A 20,305-nucleotide genomic window follows, 5' to 3' on the forward strand; every position below is an offset into this window, starting at 1 on the left:
ACACCTCCAGAGACGGGGAGCTCAGTTCCTCACACCTCCACTATAAGCGGGTACCTCTAATGGGCAGGAGCTCCCTGTCCCGGCTCTGTGAGAGAGGATACGACATCAATACCAGAAACTGGGAGGTGGTCTACACTAAGTTTAATGATGATGATGGTGCAGTAATAACGTCTAAGAAACAGAGAGTAGCTGCTTTGTGCCAGGCACTGTGCAGAGCTCTTCGTGGGCATTTGCTCCCACCATGATGCTGTAGGGGAACGGTGATCATTATCACCCCATTGTTCAGGTGGGGAAGCTGAGGCCTAGAGAGGCTAAGGACTTGCCCAAGGCCACAGAGGAAGCCATTACATTTGAACCCAGTTCCAGAGCACTTGAGAGTGGAGCCCATAGCTTCTCGACCTGCTCCTGTAGCCCCTTTTCCTATTGCCTCCTCCATGTGCCTCCTTCCAGCCACCCAGACACCCCGCCCCCCATCTCCAGTTAGCATCCCTGCGGAGTTTGGGACATGAAATCCATCTCTCCTCTTTGACTTCCTCCTGTCCTGAGCCCCCTTCCCTGCTCAGGTAACTCCACACAGCCGGTCTCCGGGGAGGCTGGTATAATTATAGATTTTTGAGAAGGATGCGATTGCGTTCTCCTACCCCAGGGCCTGAGCAGGGCTGGGCTCACTGGGAAGACAACTAAAACCGGTGTCCAGAAATTAGGATTCTGCAGAAGAAGGAGAGGGGGCTTGATTGAATGCAACCTCTTCTTCTTTTCTGCTTTTAATTAGGGGCACAATGTAGTCATTAACCCCAAGCGCTGTTATCGGGCACGGTCTGCAGGAAACAGCTCTGGGGCCCTGGCCCGAGTCAGTGGGTTTGGCTTCTGGTAAAGGCAGAGGATGACCTGGAAGATCTTGTCTGCCCTCCAAGACTAGGGCCTGGCCTCCTTCCCAACTTCCAGGCCCTGATTCAATACATCTAGGGCTTTGCCTTCAGGCCTGGGTTCGAATCCTGTTTCTTCTACTCCCCAACTGTGTGATCTGGGCAAGGCGCTTGACCTCTCTGAACCTCAGTTCTCTATATGAAAAAAAGGAAAGAAAGAGAGGGCATTGGGGAAGATGACACAAGGCAACACATGCCCAGTGCCTGGCACATAGTAGGTGCTCGATGAATATCACTCCCTTCTCTCACATTTGAGCTCAAAATCCTGTCATCTCCAGGAAGAGTTTATTTTTTTTAAAGATTTTATTTATTTATTCATCACACACACACACACACACACACACACACACACACACAAACAGAGGCAGAGACACAGGCAGAGGGAGAAGCAGGCTCCACGCAGGGGGCCGGATGTGGGACTCGATCCTGGGTCTCTAGGATCACACCCTGGGCTGAAGGCAGGCGCCAAACCGCTGAGCCACCCAGGGATCCTCCCAGGAAGATTTTAAATATGCTTCTTGCAGCTTCATCAGATCATGCAGTGGGTGCAAGGTCTGTAGTTCCCACACCCGGGCCCGTGTAACCTCTTGTCCATCAGTCCTGCACCTCCACTCCTTCCTCACTGGCTCCCCACAGCCAGTGACACAGAGACAGACCTCAGGGGGCTTGTCCACCAGAGGCAGCCTCGGCCCAGCCCCCAGCTCCCTCCCCCTCTGAGGTCTCCATCCCAGATCCTCTGATCCAGCCCCATCTCCTCTCTCCCTCTGCACAGCCTTCCTTGCCCTTCTAATCTTCAAATCTCTGGTTTGAGGCTGCCTCCTCCAGGAAGCCCGCAGGGACTGGACCACAGGCCACCCATCAGTCTCTGCCAGAGTGAGAGCACCACCCCTTGAGGACCAGTAGAAGGATCAACTCCTTGTCAGGGGAACCAAGGCAGAACTGGAGCTAGAGGGAGGCAAGGTGTGTGTGTGTATTGGGTGGGGGGGGGCGGTGAGCAGAGCAGAGAGAACCAGTGTGGCCCTGCCGGCACCTTGGTCCTCACTCAGCCCAGCTCTGGCTTGGTCCTACTGTCATGGCCTGCTCCAAAGCCTCCAGTGATGAATGGATACACAAAATGTGGTATCTCCACACTACGGAATAGTCTTCGGCCTTAAAAGGAGGGCGGTTCTGACCCAGCTCCAGCAAGGATGAACCTGGGGGACATGATGCTGAGTGAAATAAGCCGGGAGCAAAAGGACAAGTACCGGAGGATCCCGCCTCCACGAGGCCCCGGGGCAGCCAAACTCAGAGACGGAAGGCGCGGGGGTGGCTGCCTGGGGCTGGGGAGCCAGGACGGGGGCAGCATCCAGAGCTTCAGCTGGGCAGGATGCCCAAGCTCTGGAGATGGATGGTGGCGGTGGCTGCGCAGCGACCCAAACGGATTGGATGCCACTGAACTGGACACTTCAAAACGGTTCCAATGGTAAATGTGACGTTGTAGATATTTTAGCACAATTTTTTAAAAAAGCCTCCGGTGGCTACCCCGGCCCGCAGCAGCGGCTTGCCCACCTCCAAGGTCTCCCCGTCGTGTGCCCCGAGCGCGGCCCAGCCCCCACCACCTTGGCTCCGGTCCCGCCTGAGCCTTCCCTCTCCCGTCTGTCCCCCTCGTCCCCCTTGTCTGTCCCCCTCTTCTCCACCTGCTGCTCTTTCCTCACCGCTTACACTCACAGGTTCTCTCTTGTCTCACGTACTGTGCCCCTCCCAGCCTGACTGTAAGGCCCCCAAAGGCTGGACGGAGGCGGGAGTCTCTTTGGTTTACTGCTCCATCCTGGCAGCTGGAACCACACCGGGCACACCGGGCACGTGGTGGGTGCTGGATGAACGCTGCTGCTGTGACACCTGACATATACGGTGACTTTGGCGGAGGGCAAAGGACCCCATTCTCCCGGCTCCGGGCCACCGGGGGGCTCCAGGAAACCCTCACGCTCAGGGTGCCTGATGGGGGAGCGTCAGGCTCTCGGGCTGGGCATCCAGAGTCTGCAGCTCTGGCTCTGCTGGACCCCAACTGTGGCCCCCCCTGCCATTCCTGGACACTTACATGTGCCCTCTCCCCTCGCTGGGGCACAGTTCCTGGAGTCCCAGCTCGCAGGTGGCCCTGGGCCTGGAGATGCCTCCCCTGCCCCGGCCAGGGTGGAAGCCCTCCAGGGTGGAAGGCCCCGATGGTCTCTGAGCACTGTTGTCGCCTCACTGGAGCATAATGACCCACCTAAGGTGTCTGTCTCCCCCAGCCTGGGAGCTCCCCCAGCACAGGACCCCTGCACTGCCCAGCATGTGCTGAATGGGTGAATGAATGCATGAATGCATGAAGGGAGAAAGATCAGACAACCACCCAGAGGACCTCAGTTCTCAAAACTGTAAGAAAGAAAAAAAAAACAAACAAAAAAAAGGAGACAGAATCATTCATTTATTGGGTACCTACTATGTGCCAGAATGGAGTTTCTCGGGGAACTGTGCCCACTAGAGCAGGGCTAGGGACAGACAAATGGACAATATGGACACAGGCATCCTGAGTCCAGCCCCAGCAGGCTGGGCCCTCCTTACCCTCCCTCCTCCTGGCCCTCATGACCACTGGCCGCCCGAACCCAGCCTGGCCCACAGGTGCCCCACCACACTGACGGGCAAGCCAGAGGCTCCCCGAGAGGGCCCATAAAGTTGTCATATGAAATGTGACCGAGAATGAAATGGGGCAATAAACAAAGGCCAGCAGTGCCAGGAAGGGTTGTAGCTGCTCGCAGGCAGCTCTCTGCACCCCTGAGGCCTATAGGCCAGCACCAGCAACTCTAGGGGATCACCTTTCTTTTTTTCTTTCTTTCTTTTTAAAGATTTTTTATTTATTCATGAAAGACAGAGAGAGAGAAAGAAGCCAAGACACAGGCAGAAGGAGATGCAAACTCCCCGCTGAGCAGGGAGCCCCATGCGGGACTCGATCCCAAGACCCTGAGATCATGACCTGAGCCAAAAGCAGGTGCTTAACCGGCTGAGCCACCCAGGTGCCTTTGGGATCAGCTTTCCCACCAGAGGCCCACAAGGCGCCACAGAGTTGATGTGTCTGAGCCCGCATAATCCTCAGAGCAACCCTGCAGGTCAGGGTCATTGACGCTTTACTACAGGTGGGAAAATGGATCTCACAGCAGGTTGGGGACAGGAGTGGGGACTGGGACCCAGGCCTTTGAGAAGCTGGGATTCAGACTCAGGCCTTGGGACCCCAGAGGGCCAAGTCCTCCCCTGTCCTCTCCTGATGCCAATGCTGCAGTGATAAAGGCAGGAAGTAAGGGGGGGGGGTACACCTAAGGGCCCCTGTATCTCCCCCTGTCCCCCCTCTCCATCTATACTTGAGCCTTTTCCAGCGACTTGAGAAACAAAGCTGAGAGAAGAACCTGGGGGCCACCGAGGGCAGTCCCCTGCCCTGGGACTGAAGGAGGCAAGCCCCTCCAGGCACTGTGCACGGGACCTTACTCCATCCTCCCAAGGACTAGAGGAGGCGGTCCTCCTTATCGCCAGCCGCATCTCAGAGGGAAGTAGCATGGTCCAGAGAGGGAGCGTCAGTGCCTGAGGTCACACAGTATGAAGGGACAAGGCCAGCTGCCAGCCCTAAGGCTGACTGAAGAATTTCCCAAGCAGAATCTGAGTCCTCCCTCAGCATCCCTGCCCTACAGCAAAACAGGCCTGACTCCTTGGGGGTCATTTCCAGAAAGCCCGCTCTGTGCCCAGCTCGGCTGGGTGCCAGGGCTGCGAGGGTGTGTGGCATGGGGTCAGGAAGGCCCGCGGCCACCCTAACTCTCAGCTGAGAGGCAGAGGAGGGGAAAGGCTGCAGAGGGAGTGTCTGACGAAGCCCTGGCTCATCCGTGACTCTCACCTTGCTCCTGAAATCAGGAGATGTAAAACGTCCATAAGGGGAAAATCCAGATAAAAACATGAAACAGCCCCCAGGGACTCAGAAGCCGGCCTCGTAGAAGGAGCCCGGCAGGCAAGAGCCAGAGCCCTCTCCTCCCTGGGGACGGGGGCAGAGTGTCTGCTCTGGGGTGGGCAGGGCTCAGGGGAGGGTTCTTGGTTTCCCCCTGGGTGGCCCCTGGGCCCTGGGCCGCTGTGTGAATCGATGATGGTTGTTTGATCTCGGAGTGGACACGTTTTTCTCTTCTTAAGTGCAAGAAGGCCATTTGTACGACAGCTCAGGGAATTGCAATATGCCTTAGAGGGAAGAGGGTGGCCTGGGCACGCAGAAGGAGCTCAGGTCCTCCCCACAGAAGGAATGAAGGAGATCAACCTTCATGACCCCGCCGTCCTGGGCTTCCCAGGATACTCTGGGGCCCAGAGTCCACAGGAAGGGCAGACACGCAGATCAGTGACTACCATATGGACAATGGCGGGGACTGAGCCTGCACTGCCATGTACAGTTGTTCAGGGTGTGCACTGTTCACTTAGCCATGAATCACGGTCCCCTCTTCTCCTTCCCCAGAGACATCCAGAAGCTTGGGCTGGAGGTGTGAGTGTTAGGGAAGATGAACGCAGGCCCACGTCTGCCTGAACTCAGGGATGGCTTCTAGGAGGTGGGTCCTGCTTGGACTCGAGAGCTGGTCAGAGTTGGCAGAGTTAGGAGGAGCTCCGAACAGGAGAGGACACGCCCGAGACAGTCTCAGGAGTCCAACGTTTTGGGGACCGTCTTCACCATTTCTGCAGGATCCCCCAAGCACCTGCGCTGTTATTTACTTAATATTTATTTTCAAAGCACCTTTCCCTTTTTACTTAAATAAATTCAGCTTAAAAGGAGACTTTTATTGCCGCCATAAACGGAAAATCAGCATCCCTTGCCATAAATAGAGGGGAACTGTAAAAATAGACACGAGGAGAGCCACACAGCTCTGTAAATTCCGGCCGGCCAGGCGGCCTGCTGGAGGCTGCGGGCCTCAGAGTCCGTCCTCCCGCAGGAGCAGGGAGCTGGCAAGAGTCACGCATTAAATTCAGAGCAGCGCCAGGCAGAGGCTCTTCTCGGGCAGGAGGACTTGGGGCACGGGGCCCCCCGAGGGGCGGACGGGTGGGCAGCCACCTCCACCGCCGTCCTGGCCTGGCTTCCCCTTCAGCCCCCGGCCCCACTCCCAGCCGTGGCCTGCAGGGGCCCGGGGACGGGAGCCACCCTGCCACGCACCTGTCACACCCTCCGGCTGACCCCACGGCCGCCGGTGTGGCCCAGCGGCAGGCTCCCTGCGTGCTGCACGCGCGGGCACAGCTCACACCCACTCAGGCCCCGCTCGCAGAAGGGGTGAACAAAGAAACGAAGGGTGGGTGCCCTCCTGGCCTCCACTGCTCCAACTGGGGAAGCGGCCTCCTGAGGCACCGGCTTCCCTCCCCCCAAATGAGGAAAGAACATTATTTTTGTATTACAACAAACATGAATATATTATGGACTAGAATACAGAATTCATGCATTTTGAATGACATAGGAGAACATCAAAGCGATGTTGCCCCTGGTGGGGAGCTGTTCAGGCCGCGGCGGCGTGGGGCCGACCCCCCAGTCCAACGCCCTCGGCCTGATGGGGGCAGAGGCCTCCTCTGTCTCCACGGCCCCAGGCTCCACAGACCTTGCTCTGCTTAAGGGTGGGGGTGGGGGGCTGCTGTGTCAGCTGAAGGGGGGATGGACCAGGAGTAAGCAGAGGGGCTCCGGGTGGCAGTGAAGCCTGGGACTTACAGCGACGCCTGGGTGTGCAAGCTGCAGCTCTGCCCGCAATTGCTGTGTGGCTTCGTGAAAGCTGCTTCACGTCTCTGAGCATCAGTTCCCATACGTGTCGTTGCTTCCTGGCTTATTTTGAATATTAAATGAACTAATGCAGATGAACAGTCTGTTTCCGTGTGCGGGACACAGTAGAGCCTCCACGCCTGCCGTTCCCTGGTGGCAGCCACTCACTGCTGAGTTTTACACACACACACACACACACACACACACACGGACACTTGCCCAGGTGGGGTCCCTGCCCGGCCCCACTGACTGGGAAGAAGGGCTGCCCCAACCAATAAAAATTCAAATAGCTGGGGCACCTGGATGGTTCAGCGGTTTGGCACCACCTTCGGCCCAGGGCGTGGTCCTGGAGACCCAGGATCAAGTCCCACGTCCGGCTCCCTGCAGGGAGCCTGCTTCTCCCTCTGCCTGTGTCTCTGCCTCTCTCTCTCTCTATGTCTCTCATGAATGAATGAACAAAATCTTTAAAAAAATTTCAAATAGCTAATATTTTGAGCACTCACTGTGGGCTAAGCACCTAATGATGTGGTGCCTCAGTTTGCTCATCTGTAAAATGGGGGTGATGGTAATAGCTACCTCATGAGGCCGTTGTAAGGATCAAATGTGTTGACATTTATAAAGAGGACTGCCTGGCACAGAGGATGTGCTATAGAGATGTTTCCTCTGTACTTAGTTTGTAACTGAAGTAAAATTCATATAACAAAATGAACCATTTTAAAATGAACAAGCCGGGACACCTGGGAGGCTCAGTGGTTGAGTGTCTGCCTTTAGCTCAGGTCGTGATCCCGGGGTCCTGGGATCGAGTCCTGCATCAGACTCCCCGAGGGGAGCCTGCTTCTCCCTCTGCCTGTGTCTCTGCCTCTCTCTCTGTGTCTCTCATGAATAAATAAATAAAATCTTTATTAAAAAAATAAAATGAACAGGCTGGTGGAGGTTGTGCCACCACCACCTCCATCTAGTCCACAAACATGTTTTTCCCCTCAAAGGGAAACCCTGCACCCATTAAGCAGTTATGCTCCGTTCTCCCAATCCCTGGCAACCACTAATCTGTGCTTGTTCAGTCTCTGGATTTGCTATTCTGGATATTTCCCACAAATAGAGTAATATGGGGTCTTTGGGGACTGGCTTTTTTCACTTAGCATCATGTTTTTGAGGTTCATCCACACTGCTGCATATATCAGATTTCATTTTTATAGAGACGCTTCCTTAATAAGATAAAATCTCTCACCAGATCCCCCAAACAACCCAGGGAGTAGCCACTCTCACTCTCCTCTTCTTGGGGATGAAGAAACTGAGGCACAGAGAGAGTGAGGACTTGCCCAGCCCCCAGCCCGGCAGCCCTGCCACAGCTGGGCGGGCAGTGCTGGTGCCTGCGGCTGGGGGCAGGGTGCCTCCCACGGCCACCAGCACATATTGAGGGAGACAGCAGTGGAATTACAAATCTAGGGAGATTTAAGGAGAGTGAAAATATTCTGGCACTTGCAGGATTGTGGGAGTCAAGCAGGTTTCCCCAGTGGAATTCCCGCCTCCTCTTCCCACACATCTGGGCCACAAGGAGTGAAAGGTTTGGGAGGTGGGGAGGCAAGTGGGGGAATGTGCAGGGAACCAGGGACAGGGCAGGAACCAGGATGGGGGAGCTGGGACGGGAGAAGGCAAACAGGCGTCCTGATGTTCGTGCGGACGGCCATTCTTTTCCTCCTTGTCTCTACAGCCTGCAAAGCCAGTGGCACAGATGGCTAGCCGGGCTCAGAGAGCTCAAGGGAGGTCAGGAGTTGAGCCTGAGAATCTGACCCCAAAGCCCAGGGAGGCACCATCCTTGCTGCCTGCTGGAAGTGGAGAGGGGGTGAATGGGGGAAGCAGAGCAAGGCCTCATCATCCGCACGGAGGAGCAGCTGCCTCGGAGCCCAGAAAGGAGCATCCCCAGGTTCACTGAGAAGGAGAAAGACAAGGGAGAGATGTGGGGGAGGTGCCAAGGGGGGCAGCGAGAAGACCAGAGCAGAAGGGGAGACGGCACCTGAAAGCCAGGTGCAGACACCAACAGGAAGGGAGAAACTGAGGCAGACTCTGGCGGCCGTGCCATCTCTCCGGGACCTGGTGTGGGTCGAACGCAGCCCCACTGGGGACCTAGTGCCTGCCCTGCCCCTCCCACGCCTGCCCAACTGCGTTTGGGAAATCCAGCAGCCCAGCAGTAACTGTATGAGCTCTGGAGTCAGGCTGACCCAGCTGTGAACCCCAACGGTAACCTCCTTGTGGCGGGCAACTCGCCAAGCCTCAGTGTCCTCATCTGTAAAATGGGCATTGTGGGGACTCAACAGGATCACACATGCCTGTAAGTGTCCAGCACCTAGTGGCCTCCGTGGACCATTATTAGGCTGGTGATGATCCGGCTGCTTTTCACCCTGCCTCTCCCAGGACGGCTTGCTCCAACTCCCCTTTCCCCAAGGCTCCCACCTCCTTTTTCCTCACCCAGAAGACTGACTGGCCTGGCCTTCTGAAACCAGACAATCTCCAGCTGAAGGGGTTCTGCCCCCACCCCAGGGCCTTTGCACTTACTGTTCCTGCTGCCCAGGAGGGGATTTAAGGGAAAACAGCAGAGCCAGGATGGGGTTCAGGACTCCCAGTGCCTAACTGGAGTTCAAAGACCACTGCTGGGTGGTGGACATAGGGAGACCAGCTGGTGAGTCTCAGGGCCCAGCCCCAGAGGCCTTCCATCAGCTGTCAGCCAGCCTGCCCTCCCCCTCCCTCTCCTCTGCCTGCCAGGAGACCATTAGTGCCGGGTTGTTTTGAGCGCAATTTCCACTACCATGCACTCTGGCCGCCGGGCCTCCATTAGGGACCCTTTCCTGGGGCCAATGACAGGCGGCAAACAGCTCCCCGGTGAGCCAGCCCTAATTGCAGCTGCCTCTGAGGCCGGAAATAATTTTTTTAAAGCCTCACAAAGCAAAACAGACACCCTGCCGTCTGCTCTTACCTTCCCTGCCTGGACCAGGCCCCAACCTGAGGACTGTGGGAAAGGGGGCTTCAGTCAAGAACCACAACCCCAAGTCGGCTAGTGAGGCTCAGAGGGGGCCCGGATTTAAGCCCAAGAGTGTTGACACCAAAGCTCAGGCAGGCACCATCCCCTACGACCTTATCACGCCAGGCTGAGGGGACCTAAGTCTGGGTTCTGCTCCCTGGCTGGGAATGAGGTGTGGGCCTCCAGCCTCCCACTGTGCCTGTTTCCTCCTCTGCAAGAGGGCATGCTGGTGGGCGCCTGGGACGCCCACTGGGGTGACCGTGGCCAGGCTCTGACAGGTGCTGGGCCCCCGTGAGGAGGCCGAGAGGCACGAAGGAGGGAGATAGGGTGGGAGAGGTAGGGACAGAGCCTCCTGCCAGGCAGACGAAATCGCTGATTTCCTGAGGAGAGAGCCTGGTGTGTGCAAGCATTAGAAAGGAAGCCGGTATAGGTACACACACGTGCACACACATGCACACACTCATGCATGCACACAAGCCCAGTTCCCACCTCCCGCCCAGCCCACATTTCTGTCACCCCCTGCACACGGCGACAGCCTCAGTATCCTATGAGCTTGCACACTCAGCCCTAGTTCAGGAAGCAGCCTCTCCCCCTCCGGCAGCCACTCCAGCCTCCAAGTCCCTTTGGAGCCCCCTCAGTCACGTGGCAGGTCCCACCCGCACGCCAGCCACACCCCGTGCCTTCCCCATCCCTCCGGAGGCAGGTGGCGGGGGCAACACCAAGCTCCGCTGCCTGCCTTGGCCCATACGTGCACACAAGTCCCAGGCAGTGAGGGGAGGCTCCTGCGGCCTCCGGAGTCCCCTCGCAGCCCTGGCAGGCCCCGGATATCAGGGGTCCGCTTCCCCCAGGAAGTCTTCCTGACTGCACCAGGACACAACCAGCACTCTCATGGGGAACCTTCAGAGACCCCCTCAGGCTAGTTCGCCTGTCTGAGCCACTTGCAGGGCTCTCCTCCCTGGTCTGCTCCCCCTTTTCCCTGTCCCCCACGCCCACCCCCCCAAAGACATAAGCCCAGAGCTTGCTGAGGAAGGAGAGGGAAGCTTGTTCCAGAAACCCCCACCCCTGCGTCCCCACCCCTCTGGGTCAGGTGGGAGGGCCGCTGGGGAAGGGGAGGGTCCCTGGCCCATTCCCCACTCTGCTGAGTACTTGCCCTGCATCCCGGGCCAGGCCTGGCTCCTCCCTGGGCCTCAGTGTCCTCCCCAGTGAAACGTAGGCTGCTTCCCCTGGCACCACAGGTGAGCTTTGGGGACCTCAACAAACCCGCTGGAACCAACCCAAACAATGTGGCATTTTTCTGAGGAAATGATCCAGTTTTCATCAGATGCTCCGGAGGATTGTGACCTCCAAGAAAATTAGGAAGCACGAGTCTAGACAAGCTCCAGTGCCCCTTGTAGCTCCAACACTTGGGCATTCATTCATCCACTTCATTCATTCACCTGACCTCTCCCGAGTGCCGGCTTTGCGTGCGTGTCAGGATGACACAGAGAATATACAAAGAATATACGCCTGTGTAATCCCGAGATGTCACCTGGAGAGAGGAATGTGTGCGTGCATGTGTGCGTGCGTGCATGTGTGTGCGTGTGAAGACGAAGAGGGAGAGGTGGGGCGACGAGAAGAGAGAGGGAGATGGATGCAGCAGACACAGGGAGAGGGACAAGGAAAGATGGAGAGTTTGAAAGATGGAGAGTGCTCTCAACCCGGAGAGAGGGGCATCGGAGAGAGGGGCAGACAGGGCGCTGGCCACAGCTGGGCACTGCCAGCCCCCTAATTGATAGCTCCGAGCAAGCACCCCCACCCCCAGCTCCAGCTCTAACCTTCCAGATGCTCCCGGAGCCGTCATGCCTCGTGTCCCAAGGGCACCAGCTTGGAGGGGCCGGGGAGGCGGGTCCACAGGCCCGGGCTACGGCGCAGAGGGCGCAGCCGGGCCTCTAGGCCGGGACGCTACGTGGCCACCTGGCTCCTTCCTGCCCGCCGCTCCTCCACCGCACATGAGCAAACACCCAAACACACGCACTCCACACACACTCAGGCAAAACCACCAGCCCCCCGCAGAACACCCGGGCAGGCGCACCCAGGGCCCCAGGCGTACCCCCCAAGGTCCCACCACCCCCACTGACCACAGTGCTGGGCTCTCGGCCCACGATCGTTCGGCCGGACCCCAGGCCTCCCCAGCATTTTGGCCTCCTGGATCCCGGGAGAATCCGATGAAGCCAGGGTGCCGCTCCGGAACAAAGCAACGGTCCACACGCCCACCGGGCTTGGCAGCAGCGGCAGGACAGATGAGCGGCGAAGAACGCCAGCCCTGCAGCCGCACGAGCTGGGCTCAGGCCTGGCCTTGCCATTTGCCAGCTGTGTGGCCTCAGACAAGCCTCCGTGTCCTGGGCTGTAAAATGGGAGCATCCTCCTCATGGGGTATGTGAGGCTAAAGGGAGGAGGTGAAGGAATAACAGGCGCAGAGAAAATGCTGGATGATTGCTGCCTGGTGTCTTGATTCCCAGCCCCCGGAAGGCCACTAAGTGCCATGGTCTCCATCCTCACCTGCTGCCTGGAAGGCAAAGGAAAGGGCTTGGCGGCTGGGAGTCTGGGGGGGTGGGGGTGCAGGTGGAAAGATTCTAGAGGCTCAGAGCCTATGTGAACTCGCCATTGTCGGGGGTTGCTGAGGCCGAGAGAAGGGCAAGAACCTGCCAAGCGACCGCACCAAGGCTCAGGATCTACTTCTCCCTCCACAACTGTGGCACTTTAACTCGGAGCTGAAGTGAAGTGACAAAGGAGCCACTGCCTCACCTCTCCACACAGGAGACAGCAGAGGCCCTCACTCCCGCCCTGTCCCCGGTGGGTGGGGAGCCCAGGTGTGACAGATCGTTATTAACCACCCACGGTGTGCTGACTTCTCTGCCCACTTCACCGGTCTGTGCTCCTTGGGGAAATAAAGCAGGGATTCCCTCCATGACACCCCCACTTAATAAATGGTCGGCTCCAGCTTGCATCTCTTGTGTGACAGGGAGCTCACTACTTGGTGTCCCCCCTGCCCTGGGAGTGCCTTTTCCGAGCTGAACATCATCTCCGCTTCTTCACTCTTATCACAATTTATACTTATATATTTTTTATGGGTTTAGTTGTCTGAGCAAGAACCTTATCTGTCTTCTTCACTAATATGTCCCCAGTGGCTAAAAGAGCCTGGTACATGGCAGGTGCTCAACCGATATTTGTTGAATGAATGAAGGAATAAATGAATGGTCGCTTCTAATAGCTGACAGCAGCCTCTGCTAGGCCAGCAGTTCCCGATGAGAGTACAGAGTCCGGGGGGCAGGGGGCAGCGCGTGTGCCAGCAGCCCCCACGTCCAGTCATTCCTACACACAGACCTGCCTCTGTACCACCCTCACTGTTCTGTCCTTAATGTTTTCCCAGAAACTAACTCACTATTTTTTAATATCCCTGTTAGTCTCATCCTAAGCAATCATATCTGTGAAATCACAGTCTTGATGTGCTGGTTTTATTTTTCCAATCCACATTAAAATAAATGCATAACTATTAAAACATAAGAGGTTTGTCTAGGTTCTGCCTAAACCCATCTCTCAGTAGGACCCAATCCTGCTGAGGGTCCCGGGGGTTCTTGGGGAGGGGGTTTCAACTGGGTGTGATGGAGTGGAGTCCCAAAGATCCCTCTGGCGACTTCCAGGAAGGGGAGGGGGCCTGCCCTTGACGAGGGTGACCTGGAGGAATCGCAGCCCCTCTGCCTCCCCAGCCCCATCTGCCTTCTCCACAGCAGCAGGTGCCAGAGGGACCTCAGGGCCTCCAGGTGGCAGAGGGGAAGATTTCTTCCCCCAGGGAGATCACAGCCCCTTTTTCTCATAGAGAGTCTCACCTCACCAGGGTCAGGGAGAGGGGTGCACACACCCTGGCACCCCGTTACCCTCAGGGCTGTAGCATCTCATACACACTCCAAGGGTCCTGGGTCTGCCCACTGCATAATCAGCCTTGGCCACCCGGGGATGTCCTTGTACTGGTCAGTGAGGATGAGGGAGGGGATCCAACCTTGTGATCATTCTACTAAACACACGGCTTCCCTATGAAATTAAAATTACGTGAATGTTTCAAACTGCATTAACTTGGAATACACAAAAGTTTTAGCATTCAGACCTCAAATTTCTCCCTCCTCCTCCTCTCTGGGACTCAACAGTATTGTGAGCCTGGACTCTGGAGTCACGGTCCTGGGTTCAAATCCAGACTCTGACACTTGCTAGGTTAGCGACCCTGGGCAAGCCTTCTAACCTCACTGAGACTCCATTCCCTCATGAATACACTTGGCCAGGGGAAGTCCCCTCCTTTGAAGGCTCTCGTGGGGGTCAAATGAGACAACACCATTTAAGGCCCCAGCATGATGCTCAGTAAACATTTGCTTCTGTACATTTCTCACCTTATTTGCACAGAGTTGGATAAGGTGACCCCAAAAGCCAAGTGGTGACCTCCCAGGCCATTCGGGCAAATGCACCCTCGCCCATGGCCTTGGTCCTGCCCCCCATCTCCTGTCCAGGGGGCTGACCACCCTCCCTCACCCCTGCCCCCTTGTTTGTCATGAGGAGACTTCCCCCCAACACCCCTGCTGTCACTGTGTCACCGTGTCACCGTGGAGATGAGCCGAATTCCTGTCCTGCCGGCTGCCCACGGCTCCCGCTGCTTCGGGAAAAGGCCGCCGGAGCCGCTGATAGGCAAGGTGTCAAAACCAATTGGTGTGAAGGACTCGGGGAAAACCGCTTGTGAGGGCCAATTCCCCACAGGAGGCCGGGAACCCTCAGCCCAAGGCCGAGTGTTTACGGGCGTAATTGATAGAATAATCACCAACACCCGAGACAATGCGAACACATTTTTAACATCATAACCTTCGGAAGACAGCACTCAATTTTCTCCATCTCCCAGCCACCAAACTAGCCGGCTTATTGGTGGCGAGATACCCACAGTTCGGTAAGGAATGAGAGGATGCCAGAGTGGGTTTTCAGTGCGCAGGCCGTTTGCCAAACGGCCGGTGGCCCCCGCCCACCCCTCAGCACCCCGCTGCTCCTTCCTGGCAACAGAGAACCTCAGGACAGTGAATCACTCAATGGACAAAGCGCTGGGCCAAGCCAGGATCCGTGTCTGCATTGGGGTGTATTAATAATTGAAGGTGCTGGTCTAGGTGTGTGTGTGTGTGTGTGCGTGTGTGTGTGTGTGTCTGGGCGGGAGTGGAAGGACGGATGTTTGCTGCAGTGTAAGGCTTCCTGGGGCTCCTCTGAGGGTCCATATGCCTACTCCAGCTTGGCCTTCTCCCTCTCTTGCAAAACCGAACCAACCCAGCAGCCCCTGGCACCAGACAATGTGCCGTCCCTACACGTGTCATCAGGCCGGGGTGAGTGTCTAAGGCAGTGGCTCCCCAACTCCAGGCTGCCCTGGAATCATCTGGAGAGTTTCTTAAAATGAAGATTCCAGGGTCTCATCAACAATCATTTTGGCCAATGGGCCTGGGGGTGGGGGGGTTGGACCCTGGGATCTGCATTTTAACACACTCCCTGGTGATTCCAAGGCAGGAGGTCTGCAAAGATCCTGCCCTCCAGACCCCTGCCTGGCCAAGATCTGGAAAAAAGGACTGGAGAAGGAGTCCAGCCCAGCTATCTTCTTTTTCCAACTGGCATGCGGCCTCAGCAAGATCCCGTCCATCACTTTCCTAAGCTGCTGGTTCTTCCGGGTGGTACCCACTGCGTTACAAGCTCTCTGGGGAGCTGGAAGGGAGCACTGAGATAGGGCTCTGCAGAAGGAGGAAGTCCTGTCACGTGACTCGCCAAACCTGGCCAAACCTGCTGGGAGGTCGTCCTGGAGGAGGCAGGCATAGCTCTCCAGCTCTCAGCGCAGACTCAGTGACCTTGGGCAAGTCACTGGGCCTCTCTGAACCTCACTATCCTCATATGACCAATGCCAGCTTTGTGTGAATAACGTCAGTCTCCGTGAGTTAACACTGGCAAGGGGTTCGGCAGCACGTAGCCCACAGTAGGCAGTTCACAAATGCCAGCTCCTCCACCTGCCTCCCCCACCTCTGCTGGGCTCAGGGCAATGCGCTAACCCTTTCTGATGAGGAATAATCAAAACAGTGGCCATTAACTGAGTACCTATTGGGGACAAACACGGACCATCACGATTGGGATTGGGACCAGCCTCCCAATATCCTATGCCTCCCTAAAAAGCATGCACTGTTCACCCCCCATTCATTCTTCATGCCTTTAAAAGGCCCTCTGCGAAGTGGCCAGAGGGGAGGTAGCAGAGAGATGGGAAGCAAGACAGATGTCCTTGCTGACCCAGCTGACCACAGGCTCTTCCTGTGACAAGTCCCGGGGGCAAGGCATTAGCCTGGAGGCTGGGCTGGGCTCAGATTGAGCTGGAGAGGTGAGGAGCCCCCAAGTGGTTGGGGTCCATGGGCTCCTCCAGAGGAGCCCCCACTTCCAGCCTCCCATCCCCACCTCCAGACATCGAGACGCCTCCCTAACCCGGCCACATTTCCTGAATCAGCTGAGGACACGCGGAGCCCAGGAATAATGAAACGATCAGGCTCCAATCTGCTAAACAGCAATTTCTGGGCTTTTTCAGCACACACAGCTTTTATCAAATTGGTATTCTCCTCCTGAACACAAATGGCTTATTAGACATGACCCACTTATTCGCCGCGTCTCACTATCATTAATAACAGTTTCTTTTTGTGATTAAGTGAGTGGCTCCAAACCCTTCCTGTGGTCGGGCGCTTGGCCCAGCAGAGGGGCAGCTGTGGGGGCTCCCCGGGATCCACTGCTTGGTGACTTTGAACCTGGCAATGTCGGGAGAAGGCAGTCTGACCCCTGCAGAGCAGCCTGGCCTTCTTGTTTCGTGAGGGACGCAAGGAGCCTCAGAGGGCTGACCCACTCGCCCAGAGCTGCCCAGGGGGTCAGGGAGAGAAGCCAGGTTTCCCCACAGTCAGTGCTGAGTCCTCTCCGTCTAGCTCCTCCTCTGGGCCTGAGCGGGACCTGGCCGGGGTTCAGAGGCGACATTATAGCCGGCAGGGCAGAGCCGTGCCCCTAAGCAAGCCTGGCACCAGGGGGCAGCCAGAGACTACCACACAAAGGGCGAACCCCGATTCCCTATGAGGGGCCACCTCGGGGCCTCACGACTGACAGAGCAGCACCCAAATCCTCGGGGCCCTGATGCTCTAGGGACAGGATGACCATAAACCTCAGAGCCCCAGTCCTCGTATCTCTTGGGACTAGAAACTCAGGAAAACCCTTCCTTGGAAAACCCTCCTCGTATAAGTTCTAACCATGCCAAGGAACTGAGGAGAACGAGGAGGGGAGCGGAAGGAGGAATTCCCAGTTTCCTTTAAACGGGAGGGAATCTGACAGGGAGATGAATATCCTGGAAAAAGCTCTGTCTTTGCCCAACAGACCCTGTGGCCAGTCCCTGCTCAACCACTCACTCGCTGTGTGACCTTGGGCAAGTCCCTTCACCTCTCTGAGCCTTGGTTTCTCCATCTGTAAGTTGAAGATCAAAATCACCCTTCCCCTGTTTACCAGTGCTCCAGCCAGGTCGGTAGAAATTTGATGAGGGATATGAAGAGTACAGAGATGAAAGAGAGAGCACTTATACCAAACGTGGTGAGGCAGAAGGGCGCAGGGACTCGTGGTTCCCCAAAAACAGAGACCCCCGAGAAGGGCTTTGGAAGCCTCTACTCCTCCCCCCTTGAACAACCCCACTCGGGCATCAGGCCCCAGCAAAGCCTTCTCTAATTACCCACCCCCACCCACTTTCCCATTAGAATAAATCACACAGTTCTCCATTCTTTGTGCAAACCTCCCCCCACCAGCCCTGGGCATACGGTGCCCAGCACCGGTGCTGCAGCCTCCCCCACCAGACTGGGAAGGGATGGATAGAAGAAGGGTCTCCATTTTCATCTATGCTCTGGTCCCCATTCTGGAGCCTGGCTCATGGGGGTAGGGGGAGCCCCCACAGCTAGCAGCCTCAGATGCTACAACTCTGCTGCCAACTTGGGCTCCTCTGGGGCCGAAAGGAGCTTCTGACACTCGGGCAACCAATGTGGGATTGCTTGCTTGCTCCCTGGCTCCCATGGCGGCTGAGTTCATTTCCCACCTTTCAGTTCCCGGCGCCGAGGATGAGGATGGGTGCGTACCCTACGGAAAGATGGCAGGGGCTTTCTGCCCACCCCCAGAGACAGACAAAAGCACCTGGAATCATCCTTCTTCCCCTTCCGTGCCTGTGGCTGGAAGCAGCAATCCCAACTATTCCAATGTCTTTGAGGGGCTCCCGCCAAGCCTTCATCACCCACCCTGCAGGGGCAGCTGTGGTCCCAGACTACTGGTTCCCAAGTGGCAGGGTCTTCGGTCCCCCAGGACCTTTCCCGGGGGGGTGGTTTCAGGGGCAGGTGAGGAGTGGAAGGGGATGAGGGCAGCTGCAGGGTTAAGCCCAGGGAAGGGAGAGGCAGATGGGCAGAGGGGAGTGGGCGAGCAAAGTGTGTTCACAAGTGTGTGTGCGCGTGTGTCTGCAGGCAGAAGGGCAGGCGAGAGTTGTGCAGTGTGAGCGCCGGGTGCCGGCGGGCAGGGTGCGAGCCCACCAACCTCGTGTGTGCGCGCAGGGGCATGGGTGTGAGTGCTCGTGAGTGAGGGGGGCACCCCACAGGGGGAGGGCAGGAGTTGCGAGTGCGGGAGCAGCGAGTGTGCCCGCGGCTGTGCAGCCCCGTGGGGTCCTGGAGCGTGAGGATCGCGAGTGCGCTGGGGGTGGGGGCTCTCCCCGCCGGCGGGAGCGGGCTGCCCCCGGGGGGGGGGGGGGGGCGGGGCGGGGCCCGGGGCCCGGCAGGGGGCGCCCTGCCGCGGGGCTCCCTCCCGCCGGGGCCGCGCGGGTTCCAGCCCGGGCGCCGGCAAGTTGGGAGCGGCGCGGCCCGGGGTGGGGTTCGGTGGGGAAGTCCGCGCGGGCGGCGCCCGGACTCACCGTGGCCGGAGACGTGGTTGTCCCAGGGCGCGTGGCCGGCGGGCCGCGTGGCGCCTCCGAGTTGCAGGAAAAGTGCCAGGTAGTGGAGGGCGCCCAGCGCCGCGGCGAGCGGGGCCCCCATGCTGCGCGCTCGGGCCGGGGCGCCGCCGCCTCACATCGGGGCTCGGCCGGCCGCAGCCCCGCGCCCGCGCTGCCGTGCCCGACGCGGCCCCGCTGCCCCCGCTGCCCCCGCCGCCCTCGCCGCCCCGGCCCGGCGCGGCCCCGCGCGGCCCAGCGCGGCCCCGGCCCGGCCCGGTGCGGGGAGCGAGCGCACGCCCGGCGGCCGCCTGCGACTGCGGACTCTTCCCTCCGCGGAAGGCCACTCCGCTCGGCGCCGCGCCGCACCCGCCCGCCCGCCCGCCCAGGAGGCGGCGGCGGAGGGATCTGCCGCTTGATTTATCATCAAAGTTTTGCCCAGGCTGGGATTTTTAAAGCGGTACCGGCAACTCGCCCCGCCCGCCGGCGCCCCGCGGGGGCGAGCCGGGCGGGGGCCCCGGGCCCCGGGCCCCGGGCCCCGCGGAGCGCAGCGCAGCGCAGCCGGCCTCAGAAACGGAAATATCACCCAGCGGGGGGAGGAGAAAGACCAGTGTCCCTGCCGCCAGCCCGGGGCGCCGAGCGAGTCCCAACTTGGCCAGCAGGGCGGTGCCGGGGTAGGGGTCGGCGGAGGAGGGGCGGGGCGGGGGGAGGCCGAGGCCCAGGCCCAGGGGACCGGTGACGGCCCCGCCGAGGCTTTAGCTCCCCTGGGATCCTGCCCGGATGTCTATCCCCGTCGGAGCCTCAACGTTCTCATCTGAGAAATGGGAATAGCAGCCACCTCCAGGGGTCCTGGTGAGGATTTGTGGAGTCGTGTGTTAAAGCGCTTAGCATAGCGCCGTCCTCATGGCTGGGAATGAATAGGTATGGCTGCTAGTGTCCTCCTCTCCGCGTCTCAGTTTTCCTGTCTGCATAGTGGGAGCGAGGCAGGCCGGTTACGGGGGCTCCTTCCAGCGTGAAGACGCTGGGCCCCACGCGGTGGATTGGATCGCCCCCTCCTGGACTGTAAGCCTCTCTTCCTCGGACGCTGGGCCTAGATGGAATGGATGTTGGAGGGGCGGGCAGGTAACAAAGCCACTCCCGTTCCCAAGATCAGGAATCCAAAGAGAGTCTCCGCTTCCTTCCCTGACGGTTTTACTGGGGCTGTTGGGACAGACCTTCAGGACGGACGTGAGGGCAGACAGGTGGCCTCATTTAAAAGATGAGGAAGCGCATTAAATCAGAGACATAGCTTCTCCCAGGTGTCACAACGAGTCTGAGACGAGGTCCCTGATGCCGGGCCAGGGCCCCCTCCCGCTCTCATCCCGTGTCCTTCCTCAGGCCTCGCCCCCGCCCCGGTCCTGCCCGCCGCGGCTTCAGCACCGCGGGGGAGGACAGCGGCAGCTCGGCCCCCATCCTTTTGGCCTCGGGGACCTCGCCTGGGCGGGCGCTCAGATTCGAAGATTCAGCACCATGGACAGACCTTCCGGTTTCCTCTCCCGCCTCGCGGAATGGCAGTGAGCACTGCAGTCCACCCGCCTCTCCAC

The 20,305-nt window shown here is 58.4% G+C and overlaps 1 protein-coding gene across 1 annotated transcript in view; it reads right to left on the reverse strand.

The window, feature by feature from the left end:
* VSTM2L (V-set and transmembrane domain containing 2 like) overlaps nucleotides 1-18,944 on the reverse strand; it is a 36,991-nt gene extending 18,047 nt beyond the window's left edge. Inside the window, exon 1 of the mRNA XM_072735879.1 lies at nucleotides 18,708-18,944. Coding sequence (XP_072591980.1) covers nucleotides 18,708-18,828 — 121 coding nt within the window. The 5' untranslated portion in view covers nucleotides 18,829-18,944. The remainder of the gene's footprint in view (nucleotides 1-18,707) is intronic.
* Nucleotides 18,945-20,305: the final 1,361 nt, after the last annotated feature.

Source organism: Vulpes vulpes, chromosome 14 (genome assembly GCF_048418805.1).
Source record: "Vulpes vulpes isolate BD-2025 chromosome 14, VulVul3, whole genome shotgun sequence".
Taxonomy (NCBI): Eukaryota; Metazoa; Chordata; class Mammalia; order Carnivora; family Canidae; genus Vulpes; species Vulpes vulpes.